The sequence below is a fragment of the Pollachius pollachius genome, assembly GCF_949987615.1.
Source record: "Pollachius pollachius genome assembly, chromosome: 2".
Taxonomy (NCBI): Eukaryota; Metazoa; Chordata; class Actinopteri; order Gadiformes; family Gadidae; genus Pollachius; species Pollachius pollachius.
This window is the reverse complement of record NC_136935.1, coordinates 10,011,808-10,030,793: the sequence shown is the minus strand read 5'-3', so window position 1 is coordinate 10,030,793 and position 18,986 is coordinate 10,011,808. Positions and strand designations below refer to the sequence as shown.

At 46.8% G+C, this 18,986-nt stretch overlaps 3 protein-coding genes across 3 annotated transcripts; 1 reads left to right on the top strand and 2 right to left on the bottom strand.

Moving 5' to 3' along the window:
• Nucleotides 1-414: 414 nt before the first annotated feature.
• lrit2 (leucine-rich repeat, immunoglobulin-like and transmembrane domains 2) lies at nt 415-3,241 on the bottom strand (the record flags this gene model as incomplete). Its single annotated transcript, XM_079728860.1, has 3 exons — nt 415-1,313; nt 2,013-2,803; nt 3,126-3,241. 3 exons carry the CDS (start codon nt 3,239-3,241, stop codon nt 415-417), a joined length of 1,806 nt encoding a protein of 601 aa, XP_079584986.1.
• A 2,121-nt stretch (nt 3,242-5,362) lies between these two features.
• On the bottom strand, nt 5,363-8,493 carry lrit1a (leucine-rich repeat, immunoglobulin-like and transmembrane domains 1a; the record flags this gene model as incomplete). The annotated part of the gene is made up of 4 exons (XM_079758823.1): nt 5,363-6,444; nt 7,010-7,315; nt 7,469-7,929; nt 8,372-8,493. The coding sequence occupies 4 exons, from the start codon at nt 8,491-8,493 to the stop codon at nt 5,363-5,365; spliced, it is 1,971 nt and encodes a 656-aa protein (XP_079614949.1).
• Nucleotides 8,494-12,009: 3,516 nt separating this feature from the next.
• rgra (retinal G protein coupled receptor a) lies at nt 12,010-17,598 on the top strand. Its single transcript, XM_079730828.1, has 7 exons — nt 12,010-12,121; nt 12,475-12,631; nt 13,138-13,259; nt 13,978-14,131; nt 14,667-14,784; nt 16,572-16,685; nt 17,304-17,598. The coding sequence occupies exons 1-7, from the start codon at nt 12,043-12,045 to the stop codon at nt 17,454-17,456; spliced, it is 897 nt and encodes a 298-aa protein (XP_079586954.1). The 5' UTR covers nt 12,010-12,042; the 3' UTR covers nt 17,457-17,598.
• Nucleotides 17,599-18,986: the final 1,388 nt, after the last annotated feature.

The window sequence follows — 18,986 nt, the reverse complement described above, 5'->3', positions numbered from 1 at the left end:
ATTAATATATAACACGATCAAAATAGGGCTTATGACAGAATGTGATGCTGTGGTTAACACAGCATCACATTCTACCTTCATATCAATCATAAATCTTCAAATCAGTAATAGCAGTCATCGTTTCTCCCGGGCCTAGAACAAAGGAAGAGAATATATTAAAATAAAGGCAAACTTTTAATCAATATTAAACGTACAAAATGCTTTGTATGAACATTTTGTAATATTCTGCTCAACGACAGCATTTTATAACATGCTTTAATGTATTTAACAGCAAGTTATTACTTGACTAACTATGTGTTGAAGGAAGAGGAAGAAGGAAAGGAGACTTAATACAAAAAGGGGGACGCCAGTTCGTAAAAATAACAACCCAAAACAAATCCAGCCGCCCTCTCGCGTTAAACCCACTATTATCTTCTAATACAGTTCCGCAGTGAGTCTGCAGTGGTCCGCCATTTTGTTCTTCAGCCCCCTATCTTCAGACCTCCTCCTCACCTTTCGGTCTTCGCTGGACTCCCTGTTCACCAGTCCCTCGTCGCTGGCCGCCTGCAGGCTGTCAAACGTGCTCTCCCTCTCCCTGCCGGCTCCCCCTGTTCCCCCCTCCCCGCCCCGATCCCCGGCCCTCTGCTGCCTGCCCCTCCAGGCCTTCACCACGCCCTCGGGGCAGGCCAGCTTGGCGTCCGTGGTGCACGCGTACATCCCCGCCGGCACGGCCAGCACCATGGCCAGCACGATCACCACGATGTGGATGAGCTTCTCCCGCTGCTCCTTCTCCGTGACGTCACTTCCCGTCACAAACACCAGGCACTGGCCCGGCCGCGGGCTGCGGTTCTTCAGCGTGACGCAGATGTCGTACTTGGTGGCGGGCAGCAGGTCGGACACGGCGTAGGCGTTGAGGCCCGGCCCCACGTGCACCGTCTCCCGCGCGGGGGCGGGGGTCCCGTCGGCCCGGCCCAGGTGCACCGTGAACCAGGTCTCCGAGGGCCGCTCCAGCGTGGCGTACCACTCGATGCTGATGCCTCGCACCGTCTGCTTGGCGATGCGGATGTCGATGTACACGTTGTCCTCCTCGCCGCCGCCGCCGGGCACAGGAAGGCCGGAGCGGGGCCGGGGGGCGTTGGGGGACGACGGCGACTTGGCGTCGGAGGAGGAGGAGGAGGAGGAGGGAGAGTGGAGCACCTCCAGGGCGATGCTGACAGAGGAGTTGCCCAGGAAGTTGAGGGCGCTGCAGGTGTAGAGGCCGCGGTCCACGGGGTGCAGGGCGGGGATGACCAGGCTGCTTCTGATGATGTCGGCGGAGATCCATTCCTGGGATTCTGGGAGGAGGAAGAGGAGAGAGAAGGTCTTTGTTTAAGAAGTTGGAGCAATCACATTGTGGAAAAGGGGGTGCGCAGACACATTCTAACACACACAGAAAAACACGGACATGTGACACACACGCTCACACACACACACACACACACACACACATACAGGCGAGACACACAGACACTTAGCCTATAAACACACACACACACACACAGACCTACACACACACACACACATCGGCAGAAACTCAAACAAGCTGTCTTCCAATGTCTAATCTGACATGTAGGCCTATGTAAATACATTGAAATTGAAATGAAAGGATCTTTAATTTCCCTTTAGTGGGTCAGCAGGCTGGGCTCTGCTGGGAACTCTACAGCGGAGGGTTTAAAAGTCTATAGGCCTAGTGACGCGCTGGTTAATTACAGTAGGTCAACACGCGCGTATTAGGTGGCGCGCGCTCCACCACCGTAATCTCCGACATCTCCTAATCAACATCAGCGATGTACTTGCAGATTAAGAGAATCAATGGTGATTAAATTGCGGGCAGGCTAATATCTCTAGATATGTCCTTCCCTCTCTTATGGAAAGGCCGAGCCCGACCCCTTGGTAAATTAAGAGGTTTTGCATCCAAAGTGTGTATTTAAATGTATAATGAGATAGCAGTGACGCTTATGGTGTCATTGGACGCGTCGGCATCAGACTCTTACCGCGAAATCCTCTGATTATCTTCAGGCCATATGTCCACCACACCGCGGGCTTGGGCCGGCCTCGTGCCATGCACTGCAGGGTGATGTTCGCCCCTAGGGGCATGCTGATGTTGGTGAACGGTGTGGAGACCACGGGCCTCAAACACCTCTCCAGCTCCGTCTCGTGGAAGAACTTCCCCGCTCTGACGTCTGGACCCGAGCAGGTCAAGTAGGAGTTCATCAGGAGGATGGGCGGGCCCAGAGACTTGGCGAACTCCACAAAGCCCGCCAGACGGCAGTCGCAGAGCCACGGATTGTCATGCAGCGCCAGCACGACATTGGGCCCTTGGTGGTTGGTCTCCTGGCCGCTCGTGCTCTGTATTCTCTGGTAGAGCGGCCAGTTTAGGAAGACTTCCCTCGAAATGACCGATAGCTGGTTGAAAGAGAGGTCTAAGTAGGTCAGACCGGGCAGGTATTTTAGCGCGTGTTCGGGCAACACGTCCAGCTGGTTGTGCTTCAGGTCCAGGATCTTAAGCGCGGGCGTGTCTTCGAACGCCGTCCACGGCACCGATCGTAGCCTGTTGCCTTGGAGACGTAACTCGGACAGATTTCTCAATCCCTCTAAAGCATTTGAATTGATCAGAGTGATGTCGTTAAAGTTCAACCACAGGTTTTCCAGGTTTGGGACGGTTAAGAGGGCTCCCTTGGGGACTTCGGTGAAGTGAGACTTTTCTATGCGGATTTTGATCATGTCTACCGGAATGTTGTCCGGTATGGCTCCGAAGGCACTCTCCTCCATGCATATAAGTGACCTGGGGTGGAAGGGAATCCCGTTTTAGTGGCCTACTCTTTTAATTCACCTACTTCTATTATTTGCCTTATCTTTCCTATTCAACTGAATTCAAAGACAGACATACATAGAATTACACTCGAAAATCACTCACCATATTCTGGATAAAATTAAGTTATAGTAAAAATATATATATATCAATATAAAATACAATATAAGATGTTTTTCAATATGAATAGCGTTTAGTAATTTCAATAAATAAATCATGACAACAAAATGTGCGAACATTTGCAATGAAAACAACTCTTAATACTAGCGTCTAATTCTTGGTTAACACTTCTTACCTGCCATTACGGTCTGCCACGCAACTGCACCCTGTTAAACATTGAGTCAGAGACTCACATACTTGCACGTTCACGGCCAACACAACTATTAATAGTAGTCTACAAAATATGTCCATAGTCCGATACAATTCCCTTCAAAGACATGTGCGGGCTACATTTGTGGTCAAGGCATGTCGAATGTTGCAGACAGAGAAGCCTAAGTCTTTAATCCCTGGTGTTCTACCTAAGACACTAGAGGGATGTAGCTCTCAGTAACAACATGCATGCTTAACACCTGACGCTGGTGGCTGGCTGACCCGATTGGTCTTATTCCCCTACCATCCGGCTTGGTTCTAAAGGCTAGCCGGCTGAATGCAGAATTTGCCCTTCAGTCTCCCCATGGACACATGAAGAACTCCATAGGATGAATTAGAAGTATTGGTGAGGTTTATGAGGAGATAGGGGGGGTTAGGACAACTTCTGGACATTGGGGTTCCAAACCGAGAACCTTCCGGACAGGGGCGAGGCTAGCCCATTTTTAGGGGTGCTGAAGCACCCCTAAAAAGGGGCTCAGCACCCCTAAAACTTGGGAGTAAGAAATGTTATTCTAAAAATTATATTTGTGAAAAAAGGGTGGGTGGTGTGGCAGTGGGGCTCATTGAGTGCTCAGCACCTCTAAAGCTCTGACCCTAGAATCGCCCCTGCTTCCGGATGAGGATGACTACCGGCTGGCAGGTTCTGGGTTCAATGTCCTCGATCCCTATCCTGCCCTCAGGCCACTGTCTTGCCCGGTTAGATAAGGATAAAACCGACCAACAGACCAAATTGATTCATTTCACGCTACAGACAATGGAATGAAACCATGTATAATAACCCACACGATGCTTCAACAACTGTAAATATAAAAGTTTATTTCAATCCATTCAAATAAACATACTTGGGGATAAATCGATCTATATTTATATGGGGCATGGCACAAAACAGGGGAGCATATCCAGAGATATGGTACGAAACGCGAGCGTTTCTCGTCCAACCTCGCCTGTCCATTGCCACCTATTTACACAGTCTCTCTCAGTCCTTTCTGCTCATATCTCTCCAGCTTCAGCTTTGTCACTGCTTCCTGTGGTGTGTGTGTATGTGTTGAACCACGCCTCGCTCGGTGTGTGTGTGTGTGTCTTCTCCTCCGAGACCACTTGATGGATATATATATACTGTATATATATACAGAGGTAAAGAATATGCAAGTGTAAATAATCAAGGGGTGTATTTACAGCATCACACAGGTACACAAACAATGGAATTCCCCGCAGTGGTCGCGTTCCTCTTTCACGTCGGATCAGTTTGGTGGAGGTGTCTTCGTGGGTTGCGCATAAAATGATCGGAAATATATAAGCGATTTCCAAGATTTTCAGATTCTTTATCCTTTTATGAGTTTCTTTAGCAGGCTTTGGTTGTATAAACAATATGCTGTACACTTAAAAAATGAACAGTAGTTGCTTCCGAATAGATTCATGACACTCATTGTGGTCATGAGCTCCAGCCTTTATATTATTTAGTTGGATGTCACCTGTGCACGCGTCACCTTTAAACCTCTAGGGAAGGGAGTAAAGCGAATGAAATCCTCCAAAGTCCCCCCTCTAAACCGATATCTCCATGACGGTGCACCGTGCGAACGTCCTCCGGCAGAAGTTGACGTGCTGCGGGCGCGGAGGCGTCGGCGGCATCACCCAGCAGGGGGCCACCGGTGTCGGGGAGGATTCCCAGGGCTGCGGGGTGTGTGAGCGGGTGGGGGGGTGGCTGCCCTCCGCACGACGGCGGGGGGCGGCGGGGAGGTAGTGACGGGGGTGATGGTGCCGCTGTTGAGGCGAAGGGTCCCGGGAAGGAGGCTGATGATGTGCGTCTCGGCTCTGTTGACGATGAGGATGGGTGGGAGGCGAAGGGTCCCGCGATGAAGGAGGTTGATGATGTGCGTCTCGGCTCTGTTGACGATGAGGATGGGTGGGAGGCGAAGGGTCCCGCGATGAAGGAGGTTGATGATGTGCGTCTCGGCTCTGTTGACGATGAGGATGGGAGGGTCCTGGTGGGGGCTGCTGGGGCGAAGGGTCCGGCGGAGGAGGGGGGGGACTGTGCGGAGGGTGAGCGTGCGGGTTCTGTTGAGGATGGCGATGCTGACGCGGCGGAGCCGGATGGCGGTGTAGGTGGGCGCCGGGCAGGTGGCGCACAGCGGCGGCGGGGAGGGCTGAAGCTGGAGCATGACGTCAGCAGAAGTACTCGTTGGGCTGGCCCTCGATCTTGGCCGTGGCCTCCGAGTCCAGGCTGGAGCGGGCGGACAGCAGCCGGTTGGACTCCTCCGGGTTGAGCCGGGTCAGGTACTCGCCCTCCAGGCCCTTGGCCTTGGTGGCGGGCGACAGCGTCTCGAAAGTCACGTAGGAGTCCTGGATGTCCTTGGACTTCTTGCCCCAGTACTTCTGGATGCGGCGTTTGAGCGCGCCGCAGCACACGATGACGGTGAGCGGCACGGCGATGATGCACGCCACCGTGATCACGATGACGTTGATCAGCTTCTGGGTGCCCGTGGCGCTCGCCGCCTCGTCGGTCGAGAAGATCACGCACTGCTCCTTCTTGGGGATGAGCCCCCGGACGCACACGCAGGCGATGTACTTGGTGCGGGGCACCAGCCCCTCGATGGTGACTCGGTTCTGCCCGGCCCCCACGTTGATCTTCCTCATGTCGCGCTCCCCGAACACGGCGTACAGCACGCTGAAGGCCGTGGTGTTCTTGGCCTTGGGCGCCCTCCAGTTCAGGGCGATGGTGTTGTCCGTGTCGCCCACCACCTTCACCGAGCGCACCACCCGGTCGGGGTCCTGCTGCAGGGACGAGGTGTTGGCCGCCAGGTTGCTGAGGTTGGTCTTCTCCAGGTCCAGCAGGCCGTCCTGGGCCGAGGACGTGGCGGGGCCGCCGCCCGGTGGACCGCCGTCCGAGCCGTCCGACGGCCCGACGGCAGCGGCCGCGCCCCGGTTGGGGGCCGGTGGGGCGGCGGGCTCCGGGGCCGGAGGGCGTGGGGTGGCGGTGGTGGCCGGGAGCGCGTACCGGGCCACCAGTTTCTCCTGGTAGGCGGCCTTGCCCATGGTGTTGGGTTTCTTGGCCTTGGGTTTGCGGTCGGCGCCAGTTTGATTGCCGTCCGCCTTGGGGCCGTTGGACACCATGAGGGAGATCACGGCCTCGGCCTCACCGGCGTAGTTGACGGCCTTGCAGACGTACTTCCCCGAGTCCCGGTAAGACACGGCCGGCACGCTGAGGATGGACCAGGTGATGCCCTCCTGGGAGATCTCCTGCTGGACTGTACAGGACAGAGGAGAACAGCGGCTGTACTCACATATAAACAAACTAAAGCACAGGTTGGCTTTCAGAGGTTAAAGTAGACCTGTTTTACTACCTAGACGTGGAAAAATCTGTCAATGACAGTCTTCTCGGTGGACTGTAGCAAATGGTAGGCTTATCTATCCATCCTTCAACTAGGTGGACACGCCCACTTTATGCCACTATGTCACAGGGCAGGGTCGATTTTAATATGGCTTGTAATGGATAATCCCTCTCACACCTGGTGGTAAAATGTGGGGCCCTTTAAGAAAACATTATTTAAACTTTAATTGCGTTTGTTGAAGCTATGTTTATTTGTATATTAATTTATATTTAAATATTTTATGGTTAAATATTGTAGAAAAAAGTGCAATATGGTGATTTAATGGAAGGTCCATCAGCAACTGGATGAATGAGTTATGTAATCCGTTAAATATATATTTAAAAAAAAAAAGATTTAGCCAAAGCGCAGGAACAGTGACCATGCAAGGAGAGAAACGAAAGTGCAACGAACGCAGAGCAAAAACGACGAATCTCAGACTCACCGGTTCCGTTGATCAACTTGCCGTCCGCCCTGCGCCACGTGAGGTCCGGGATGGGCACTCCGATGGTGCCGCAGCGCAGCAGCACGTTGTTCCCCACTGCGCTCCGGACGCGCGCCACCGCGGTGTGGATGCGAGGGAGCTGGCACCGGCGCAACTCCACGTCGCTGAACAGAATCCCGGACTCGCTTTCCGGAGCCGAGCACCGCAGTCGGGTGTCTATGAACGCCACCGAGAGAGTCGGCGACTTCTGAAACTGGACCAAGTCGTAAATCCGGCAGTCGCACACCCAAGGGTTGTCATGGAGACCTGAGGGGACAAAACAAAGGAAGTGAATAATGGTTTAAAAAAAAAAGGTTCCCATGAAACCACACACACATCAGAGTTTCAGACGTTGATTTGATGATCCTAAATAAAATAAAATTTCTGTTGAGCGTTAATATTAAGTACTATCTTAATCACCTAGTATTAGTTTGGAGCTCTCGGGCCCTTGCGCCGGTTTGACGGAGAGCCAGGAAGCCAGCAGCTCAGCAGGCAGGGTCTGCAGGCTGTTGCTGGACAGGTCCAGGTAGGTGAGGTTCCTCATGTACAGGTTGGCCTCCACCGGCAGAAAGGTCAGCTGGTTGTTGTGCAAATCCAGCAGTCTGAGGCTGGGCATGTCCATGAGCGTCTCCCAGGGGAACGCGATGAGCGCGTTCCCGTCCAGCCGCAGCTCTTCCAGCGTGAGCAGGCCGCGGAAGCTGTCTGGGCTTAGGCTAGACAGCGCGTTGAAGGACATCCACAGGAACTCCAGGCTGGAGAGGTAGTTAAAGGCTTCGCCCGGGATGATCTGGATGGCCGTTTTCTCGATGCGCAGTTTGGAGGTGTCGGCGGGGAAGCCGACAGGCACGAGGGAGATGTCCTGGTCGTTGCAGATGACGCTCCTGGGGGGAAAAGGCGCACTTTGCAATTCAGATGCGCACCATCATAACAGATCACGTTTCTACAAATGACAATTAACGCCGTTTGTAGGCCTGTGTGCATTTGCGACATATCCATTGTAATAATAATAATTGCAACATGTAGCCCTAATCCTTTGGGTTTTTATAAAATAGTACGTGAATGGTTTGTGTTATTGCGAGGTGTTACTTTATACAGTAAAATTAGATGACCTTGAAATGCAGAAGTTGAAAATAGCTTTGGGAGATAAACCAGCGTTTAACAACATTCATCTTTTTACTCCCTGAATTATTTTGAGGGCACGTTCACATGCCAGCATCTATGTGATGCTGCGTGTAACTGGCCTGCGCGTCAAACGACCCTCAGACAATCAGCACAAAAAGTGTCAGAAAAACACTTAAATAAACTCAGTAGATTAACCCTTACCTTGCTTTAGACCCGTCACTCAGGTTGTGGTAAAAACAGCTGCACTGGGACGGACACGCGCCCACCGAGGGGAGAAGCGCACCTGTGGCCAGGTGGAGCCCCAGCACCAGGAAGAGGAACATTTTGGCGCGCGCGTTACATAAACATACACACACACACACACACACACACACCACACACACACCTGCCCTACATGCGTCCCCCTCGCGCGCCCACTGAAGTCTCTCAGACGGTTTGGTTTTGTCTCATTGACCGGAATATCACCCGCATGGCTTTGTCCCACCGCTCCGCTGTCCCATAGTGATCTGACCGCTTCGAGTCCACAGATAAAAAGGATAGACAAGGATTAACGGAACGACTGGCGTCCTTTTCATTTGGATGCGTATTCCGCATCCCAGAATCCGATAGGCTACACATACACAGAGACATCCCTATTTATTACCACAGGGAAAAAAAAAACTTCCGAAATGGTCATAATCCACTCTGATGCGCGCTTTTTTTTTATTGCCTCAAATGTTGCTTGTTCATTTGAGCCCTGCTTTCCGTGCCATGGTAATCTGGCAGCTGGACTGAGTTTGCCACAAGGTGGCCCCTATATCATAGTATGTGGCTCCTGAGGCCACTGTGCCTTCATGTGCTTACAACACGAAGAATTGAATGGATGATTAACCCCACTCATCGTATCTAAATTATAACAGATACGATGATAAAAAAAATCATGAAGTCAATTATTCGAATAGTAGGCCTACAATATAAAATCAGCTCAAGACACAATAATTATAAACGTTGTAAATGTGATGTTATGAAAGTCATTCTAAACAGCATAGCAAAACAATACAATTCCATCAGTCACATAAGCATTTTACAGCACTCAGTAATTACATTTTAAAACTGCAGCCTTTTGACTAGGTTCCAGCTGAATAAGAGAGCTAAGTAGCTTTCTGTAACTCTTTCTAATTATGACCAGTTTTTATAGACTTTGCCAAAAAAAGACCAAAGAAAAGCTTCTGTGTTTTGCAATGGATACTCCTGCCACTTTTAGACCTCTAGTTTCAATGAAACCTTTGAGTTTCCTTGCATTTAAAGTTTAGTGTAACACTTGGAACGAGCTGAAAAGTGTACCGGCTCTGGTCTGAAGCGATTGTGAACGGATCAGGGCTTCACATGATGGCCATAGACCTAATATAGTGTGGGAGGTGGTAGCAGAGGCTTTCTGCTGCCACCTCCCACACTGTAATAGGGCAATAATAGGTTTGAGTAGATCGACTGAAATAGGACATGCCATTCCAAAAGTCATAAGAATTTGTAATTAAGTTTAAAGGTATAAGAAAAAAACTATAAACACTGTATCTCTCCTGTCTTTTTCTCTAATTTAGCTGCATGTGATTTGTGTGTGTGTGTGTGTGTGTGTGTGCGTGTGTGTATGTGTGTGTGTGCGTGTGTGTGTGTGTGTTTCTGTGCATATGTTTGTCTGTGTGAGTGTTCGTCTGTGTGTGTGTGTGTGTGTGTGTGTGTGTGTGTGTGTGTGTGTGTGTGTGTGTGTGTGTGCTCGCATTGGTGTGGGTGTGGGTGTTTGTGTATGTGATTAAAAAAACACATGCACACACAAGTGTGTTTAAAATAATATTTTGAGTAGCCTTTTGTCCTCCCCTCTGTCCATAAACATTCCTTTCTATCCTGTTTGCCCTTTCACTAAAACCCTACCTCACATCCAAGCTATTTTAAGATTTATCGACAGTCTCTTTAAACTGGTCTCAAAATCTGTTGGGCAATCAAAGTCTTTATGTCCAAGGTCTCAAACATTCCATACCGTTAATCTAATCTAAACTAATGAAGGAAGCCTTTTCATTTGTTCTATTGACCAATGGGACAAGGATTCTTTTGATGTAGCCTTCACCGGTTCATTGTTAACTTATATATATGTTGTACTTCTCATGGGATTGCGACAAATACGTGTGTAACTATCACTGGTTTGGTATTCGAATGTTAATGAAACAAAACATCAGGTGATAGGTGTCCGTCTGATAGATTTATATTGCTCTTTATGTGTATATTCCTCATTATAAGGCATATTTTAAGAATACATATCCGATTGATTTATGCATCATTATGTTTTGCTGATTATTTTCATTCTGTGCCTATTTAGTGAAACAAAAGTAAAGGCATAAGGAAAGTGTTTTAATGGTTCCATATGAGGGCATATGCTTTGTAACATTGCCTGGCCAAATGGTTTTAGATAACACAAAGCCATGTTTGGCCTTGAATATAATTCACAACACACCTAACCACATGTTACTTCTGGTACAAAGAAGTTGGCTCCACATGAGAAAACAAACAAGTCCATTTTCAAAGTCTTCCTTCAGTGAAATTCTTCATGTTTTAATTTTTCTTTTTAAATCCAAGCAAATCTGTTGTTGTTATTCCTTAATGCAAATAGTTTTCCAAATTGTGTCTGGTCAAAAAAACATACTAAATGTTTCCTATTTTATTCAAAGTTTGCCATGTCATATGATTTTTTTAACCTTTCAACACCCCAGGGTCAACAATTTTATAATCCGGAAACCAAGACCTCACCGAGACAATGTCAGGCTTGTCTAACACAATTAGGCTATGAGGTATTAAAAGCATTGGGGTGTCGCAACTGCAACAAAAGAATGATTAGGGATTAGCATTATAGACGTCACAAAGCTGAGCAATTCCTTTTCATAGTCCATTCAATGCATGGCATTGAATCTCATTGCTTTGAATCTACCTCCCAAATCTATTATATAGCTTAAATATAAATTGCTGTCAGTGTTCCACGAATATGTCATGTGTAATAAAACATACGTTGATTTATTGATGTTTGATTCAGACCATTTATTTGGAATAACAATATCGAGAACATTTGTGAAATTACAGATTTACTTTGCTTCCAGGAATTTGCTTCATACTTTTTAGTAGGCCTAATTCAAATATTCCTCACATTTCAATTCTTCACACCAGCATCTCATCGATGCCATATAAGGGGATGAGCTAATGTAATGATAGTGATATGATAGTGTAATGACATAAATGTTAAAAAATATTGTGGCATTTTCAATACGACAATAAGCACATCACAACATGAATTCATTTATTAAAATGTGATCATTAACGACCTATTCAATTGATCAATTATCAATCTATCAATAAGTGAAGGCAATGGAAGCAATCTCATAATGTTGTCCTTATAGTCATTCGTCATTGCAGTCACGACCGTTTTGCCTGTAGTTATTATATACATCACCCTCACGGACACCTGTTGTCGTTACAGAAGTGAATATGTGTGTGGGTTTATTTAAACACAGAAAAAAAAAAACATTGAATCAGAGGAACGGCAGCGGTGGTCGCGCACACACACAAAGGCTTGTTGTGTAACTAATTGAGGGCTTTTATCTGCAGCGGCGGGCGAACGCGCATTAGAGTGGTGGGTTGTGCTGCTACGTTCATTAAGGCATTCTTCTACAGATTTGTCCAGAAAGGAGGGGAGGAGAGGGGGGCTTTACATAATTACATGCATGCTTTTCACGTGAAATACCCCTTTAAAAGCCCCGTTTCCTTGGAGCATATTGAGGCACATCATAACAAGTGGACAGTAAGCAGTCAGTGGTCTCGCTCTGGTCTCTGTTTAGTTACACTTCGCCGTCAGGATGGTCTCGGCTTACCCTTTACCGGAGGGCTTCTCGGACTTCGATGTTTTCTCCTTTGGATCACTTCTGCTCGTGGAAGGTAAGCATTTGGATTGATTTGTGATGGACTTCATCCCGAAACAATGCGATGTATTGTTGTTGTTGTCCTCATAATGTGTTTAACCCATGACCAGACCCGAACCCGTCTGTCTTGGGTTAACAAGACAAGAGCAATTGGGCAGATAGGGCAATGTTTACGTGTAATGCATGTGTTATTACCTATGCAGCAATGAATGTGCCATGGATAAATGTATGCGTAGCCTGGGCAATTTCTAAAAACAAAACGTAGGCTATACTTGAATATATTGCGCATCGCCGGGCGCACTGAGTGCGTTCATTTGAATTGATGCTCGTGATTTGGAGACTAACGTCTGTATATGTTGTTATGACCAGGACTCCTTGGAATCATCCTCAATGCTGTTACTATCGTGGCTTTCTGCAAAGTGAAAGAACTGAGGACCCCCAGCAATTTCCTCGTTTTCAGTTTAGCAATGGCTGATATTGGAATCTCCATGAATGCCAGCGTCGCGGCTTTCTCCAGCTTTTTGAGGTGAGTGACGTCACGTCAACGTTCTGTGCAATAATCGATTTGTTAGTTTGATATGGACAGGGATGTGGGTAGTACTGGGGACAAAGGCGCGGTGGTTGGAGCAATGCGTCAGCTGCTTCGTCAACACTTGCTGACAGTAACACACAATGCGATAGGGTTGATGATGTTATCTGTCGGCTAAAAGTCAACAAAAGCGATTCACCAGCAACGCTACCACGCTCCGTTCACCAGCAACGCTACTACGTTTGTTTGTTGTTTTCTGTGGAGCTCTGCCCTTTGCTGCTAAATCCTTGTCAGGTGATGCACAGAGGGGAGGGGGAGAGATGATGAGAGTTATAGAATCACTACGGTTCACCGGCTTCCACACCATCCATCATTTGATAAACACACGGGTCAAAGGCAGACAAATTCAATTAAAATGCCCTATATTAACCCTCTGACATATTTATTGAATTGTTTCCATTGTTTAAAAAACAACTATATTGTCTTGTACTGTGTTTCTGAAGGTACTGGCCGTATGGCTCTGATGGTTGCCAGACCCACGGGTTCCAAGGTTTCACAACAGCTCTTGCCAGCATCCATTTTGTTGCCGCCATCGCATGGGACAGATATCACCAGTACTGCACCAGTAAGCCTCAATTAATCATCTCCGACCGACCCAATTCATCACCCTTAGCCATAGCCTCTTGTGAAGATTAAGCTCAATAGGAGACCATTATTTCCCAGACATCAGCTGCACAAAAGGCTATTGGTATTTGAAAAATGCCAGTCTATTCACTATGCTCAGGCAGCCTATAAGACTTGACTACAGGTCTATTTAACAAGCACATGTGGAGGCACATTGAGACAGCTGTGAGCCCAACACCCATCAACTACAAAGTGCAACAAAGGGGCCAACCATGGGGACACAATGCAATCAAAACAATAGCATTTAAAGGCCAACCCTCTGGGATTGACCGTGAAGTTAAGGTCCAAAAAACTTTACTGTCATTGTACACACAATTGCAATGGCAGTCCCTGGCCTCAACATAGAATTGTAAAATAAATAAAGTGGTTGGACAGTCAAAACTAGTCAATATATATATTTTTTTTATCAACCACTTTTATTTATGTGTAAAAATTAAACACCTGAAATATATAAATCCCAAAAGTGCTAGTTGTTCCCATCCTACAAAGAGATGAATCAATTACCCGGTGTATCATTCATAGCATAGCTTTAGCAGCTCCCAGTCGCACATCGACTATTCTATATATTTACTAATGGGTGCCATTCTTCATCCTCATCTTATTAATGTATTATTAATGTACAATTCACAATGAACGTGTTCTTCCATTGTGTTCCCCAGGGACCAAACTGCAGTGGAGCAGTGCCATCACTCTGAGCGTGTTCATCTGGCTGTTCAGCGCATTCTGGTCCGCCATGCCCCTGATCGGATGGGGAGAGTATGACTACGAACCCCTCAGGAGCTGTTGCACCCTGGACTACACCAAGGGAGACCGGTAAGACACACTGAATGGTGCAGTCCGGGATAGAACCCCCCATGTCCAAATCCCATTCCATTCAGCATGTATATCGGGTCCAATATGTCATCTCCGTCGATCAATATTAATCGTGGATGTGTCTTTTGTTCAAGTCAAGTCTTGCTTGTATGGTCCTTAATCATGGTCACAGTCTCAAAGGGCTTCACAGGCCATGTTTATGACCCAACCCTAAGCCTAGCCCGAAGGGCAAAAACAAACACATACAAAGAAAGAAGCTTTGCAAAGAAAACAGGAGAGGGATGTTCTGCCTCTTCCTGCTTCGGGGGATGGTAAGGCAGCGCTTATCCAAAAGTATTTCCTTTGGCACTAGAGAAAAAAAATCCAATCAAATTGTTGAATTGGCAATAAAGTCTTGAATCTTCAATCTAGTCCGATTCTTCTGCTGTGACACTCACATTCCCCATCTGGGAGGAATCAAGTAGATATTGTATCATCTTACTTTTGTTTGTGAGCGACATAAAAAACAGTGATTGTGATTCTCCCTGTTGTGTAGGAACTACGTCTCTTACCTGATCCCCATGTCCGTCTTCAACATGGTGGTCCAGATCTTCGTGGTCATGTCCTCCTACCAGTCCATTGACCAGAAGTTCAAGAAGACCGGAAACCCAAGGGTGAGAACCCACTTCAGCGCAACAGCACTATACCTTGACCGCCTCACCACACACTATCTCCACCACCACCATCACTACCATGACCGCTTAACCACGATCACCACCCCTATCAACGCACAACATCTCCACCACCACCATCACTACCATGACCGCTTAACCACGATCACCACCCCTATCAACGCACAACATCTCCACCACCACCATCACTACCATGACCGCTTAACCACGATCACCACCCCTATCAACACACAACATCTCCACCACCACCATCACTACCATAACATTCTCACCACCAACTCCCCACACGACCACTACCTTTAACACCAACCCCACCAGCATCACTGCCATGACCGCTATCATGACCACTCTGACCACCACCAACAGACAACCACCACCACCATCACCACCATCCCTACAACTCACAAAACTACCACCAACACCACCAGGAGCAACTACAGCCGTACAGCCCTACCTCCACCACCAACATGACCACTATCAGCCCCATGACCACTATCACCACCCCTAACACAACAACCATTGCTACCATCTCAACCAGTGCCATATCCATCACAACAATCTCCACACACAATCTCCACTTTCACAGACGCCACCACATACAACCAATTGTAGGGCCCTCTTTCATCAGTTCTCTTCTGGTCCTAGCTCATAGTAGTAATACCTGAAGGAGAGACAGAGCCTCATAAGCCCTTAACTCTGCCCTCTGGCAAGAGATGAAGATCTTTCAGTATGACTGAACATCTTGTTTTCATTGCGTCGTAGAGGAGCTGAATGAACTGAGGCCATCCAGCATATATATAGGTCATGGCTGCAGGGGGAACCAACTAAAGTGTCTCAGTGTGTGTCCAGTAGTGGGCTGTGCGTGAAAAGGACAATTTAAGTAGAGAGGGTGTGGATAGGGGGCCCTGTTCGTGGGCCACCTCAGGCCCTGGCCCAGGTCTTTGGAGTATTTGTCGTTGCGTAAGCTCATTACTCTCAGTTATTTGAGTGGCGCATTTTACAACCAAGCACAAAGAGGCAACGAGGCTACAACACACACATTCCTCTCTTTGACCACGTAGTTACGTAATCCCTAGCTGATGTTGTTGTTGTCAACATCCAACTCCAAGACACAAGACACAAGACACAACATATTGAATGGAATTGTTGAGTGTCTGCTGCAGTAATGGCAGGGCAAAGCAGGGTCTAACAGGAAACCTCATAGCAGTGATGAAGGGGAGGTGATGGGAGATGACCAGTGTAAATACACTACGACTTAGAGCCCTGTTCACGGTGAACCTAGACAGAGATTAGACCTCTCTCCGCACAATAGCTAGTTTCTTTTGGGGGTTAATTCCCCTGGTTTTATCCTAGACATGTGACCAGAAGCCATGCATGCAAATGAGCTTTTTGGCATCAGGGTCTTATTCTCTAATCTTTTCTTTATTGTCACAAGGGCACGGTTTTGTGCTCCTGTTTCTATTCATCTCATCCAGTGTGAGAGGAAAAGGAATATATATTTTCCTTTCATATTCTTTCTTCCACTCTCTCTCTCTCTCTCTCTCTCTCTCTTTCTCGCTCTCTCACTCACTAACTCATTCTCTCACTCACTCACTCATATGCTTTATCTCCTCTCTCTTAATGCTCAACCTCCCCACCTTTGTATTCAATACTTTAGCATTTTCCACATACTCACTCACACACTCCATTATCTACACACACCATCACTTGCTCACAATTGTTTCTCTCTCTCTCTCTTTCTCTCCATGGGTTGATGTATGGATCTGCAGTTCAATGCCAGCACCCCTCTGAAGACTCTCCTGTTCTGCTGGGGTCCCTATGGTATCCTGGCCTTCTACGCTGCTATTGAGAACGCCTCACTGGTCTCACCAAAGCTGAGGATGGTAAGGAAACCTTTGACCTTCGAACTATCACTACCGACTCCCTTCATGGATAAGATGGATTTCCTGAAACAATAGGAGAAGAGATTCGCTGATTGGTCAATAATAAGGTGGGAGCAGTGTCAAATCTAAGTTGGCTTATACAAAGGCTGCCGCAGTCCACTCAAAACAGAGTTTCTCACAGAGCATTTCACACTACACTATTAGCTGACGGATGGCCATGTAATTTACAAGATACTACACTGAAATAATAATTGTATACACTGAAATATCAAACTCAAGCAAACCTTCTGGACGGACAATGATGAGTTGTATGTCTGAATCTGGTTAAGACAGGCAAAAGATATCTCGGTGCACCTCTTTAAATGTATATACTTATCTAATAGCCAGTTACCACTTAACTTAACAGTACATATACTATTTATTCCCCGGTCATTCTCTAAAATTTGATAATGAGTATATGAGCACTCATGAGTAATAATGAGTGCTCATAGTCAACCTAACCTCTTTGACAACCGAAGTCCTAAATAGAATAGCTAGTCATTCATTCATTCATTCATTCATTCATCCATTCATGTATGTGAAGTGTTTGAAAGGGTTTGCGTGCCTGTGCTCCTACAGATGGCTCCTATCCTGGCCAAGACAGCGCCCACCTTCAACGTGTTCCTGTACGCCCTGGGAAACGAGAACTACCGCGGGGGCATCTGGCAACTCCTCACCGGGGAGAAGATTGTGCCTCAAGAAGTGCCTCAGATTGAGAACAAGTCCAAATAAAAACTCAAGTAGTACGCTCACTGCCCTGGTCATTTCTCTTTGGAAGGTACTTTTGATATGTTTGTTTGTTTGTTCTCAAGGTTGTGCGTGCTCGTGGGTGTTGTGTATGCGTACAGTGGTTTAGTGGAGTGTGTATCGTGGATTCGTTGTCGGCCACTACTGCCGGGGCCCCTGTAACGTGAAAGGGGCCCTATTTCGCCTATTTTCTGGTGCCCCCTCATGGACTGTCTGTCAGATATCTGGGTGGACACTTCCACTTGTGACAAATTAATGTATTTATAAATGGCTTGTAATCAGCACAACACCTGGTGGTAAAATAGGGCCCCTTTCCATAAATAGTCAACGTCCAGAAAGTATTTCACATATGACAGCCTTTTGCACCAGCATTTCTGCCACTGTCCCAGTTTAATGTTTAATGTTAATACAGGGAAAATATGTAACGCCCTTGAGTATCAAGCAGATTTGCCAGGGTTATTGCAGGGTTTACTGTCATACAACTTTGACATGATTTATTTTATGATCCATGTACTGTATGTTTGAATCCATTCCAAGGTGGATGAAATAGATTGCAAAAAAGTGTAGCACAAACAATTAGCACAATGTTATCTAAGTACAATGGCAGCAACACCTATTGGGGGATAAATACCATAGGAACAACATTTCTTCCAGTCAATTATCTTTGTGCATTGGTGGAATATTTTCCCCATTCCTTCCCTCTCTTTCAGTCAGCCTAGGCTTAAAATTGGTTTAATAAGAGACAGCCTGTTTGCTATATAAATAATAATCCTGTGAACAAAAGCATCTTTTATAAAATTCCTTTAGTTTAGAGCTATACTTTGGAGATTACTAAGTAGTCGAGGCATGTCTCTGCTTTCAAATTTAGATCTAAAAAAAATACAAAAAAACAAGGAGATCTGGTGCTGAAAGAACCATGCCAAATATAAGAATATCAAGAAATGGCTTTGAGTGAAGTGAGATCTAGATAAACATCAATATCAACTTAATTAGGAGTACAATTACATTAGGCAAGAGCGATGCTCCAAACAAAATTCTGAAATCCAGTCAGTCTGATAAGAAGGTCCAATCTAACTTCATCCTCTTACAGCGATACCCTAAATGCTTGTCGCTAACAGTAATATGCTATCTACTTCACAGTTGCATTCTCAAACAAATTACCTCAGACTAGTTTGCAAAGATAATCCATATTTAATTTATTTTACGATTTTGTCCGACCATCCATTCAATACTACTTAATCACAAATGCCTGGTAATTATATAATCGAGCCATACTTCTAGTCGGTTGGGCTCCTGATGCACTGAGCTCATGTAGGATAGGATTATTCACAAACGCACGTTTTGGGAACCGTTTTTATTGAACTGAAAACAACCAGGCTGGAACATTGCTGCTTCGTTCATAGGCCTACAACATCAAAGGGGTAGCTTAGGAGATGTCACAAACTCAAGCTTTGACAATCACAGAGTGTAAAGGTGTGTAATGACATCACCAAGCAGCCTCAATACCATCATTCC

Excerpts from the sequence above, each read along its gene's own strand:
- rgra (XM_079730828.1), top strand. The coding sequence starts at position 12,043 with ATGGTCTCGGCTTACCCTTTACCGGAGGGCTTCTCGGACTTCGATGTT. Across the intron at positions 12,122-12,474 it reads ATCACTTCTGCTCGTGGAAG|GACTCCTTGGAATCATCCTC; the intron begins GTAAGCATTTGG and ends TGTTATGACCAG. Across the intron at positions 14,785-16,571 it reads AGAAGACCGGAAACCCAAGG|TTCAATGCCAGCACCCCTCT; the intron begins GTGAGAACCCAC and ends ATGGATCTGCAG.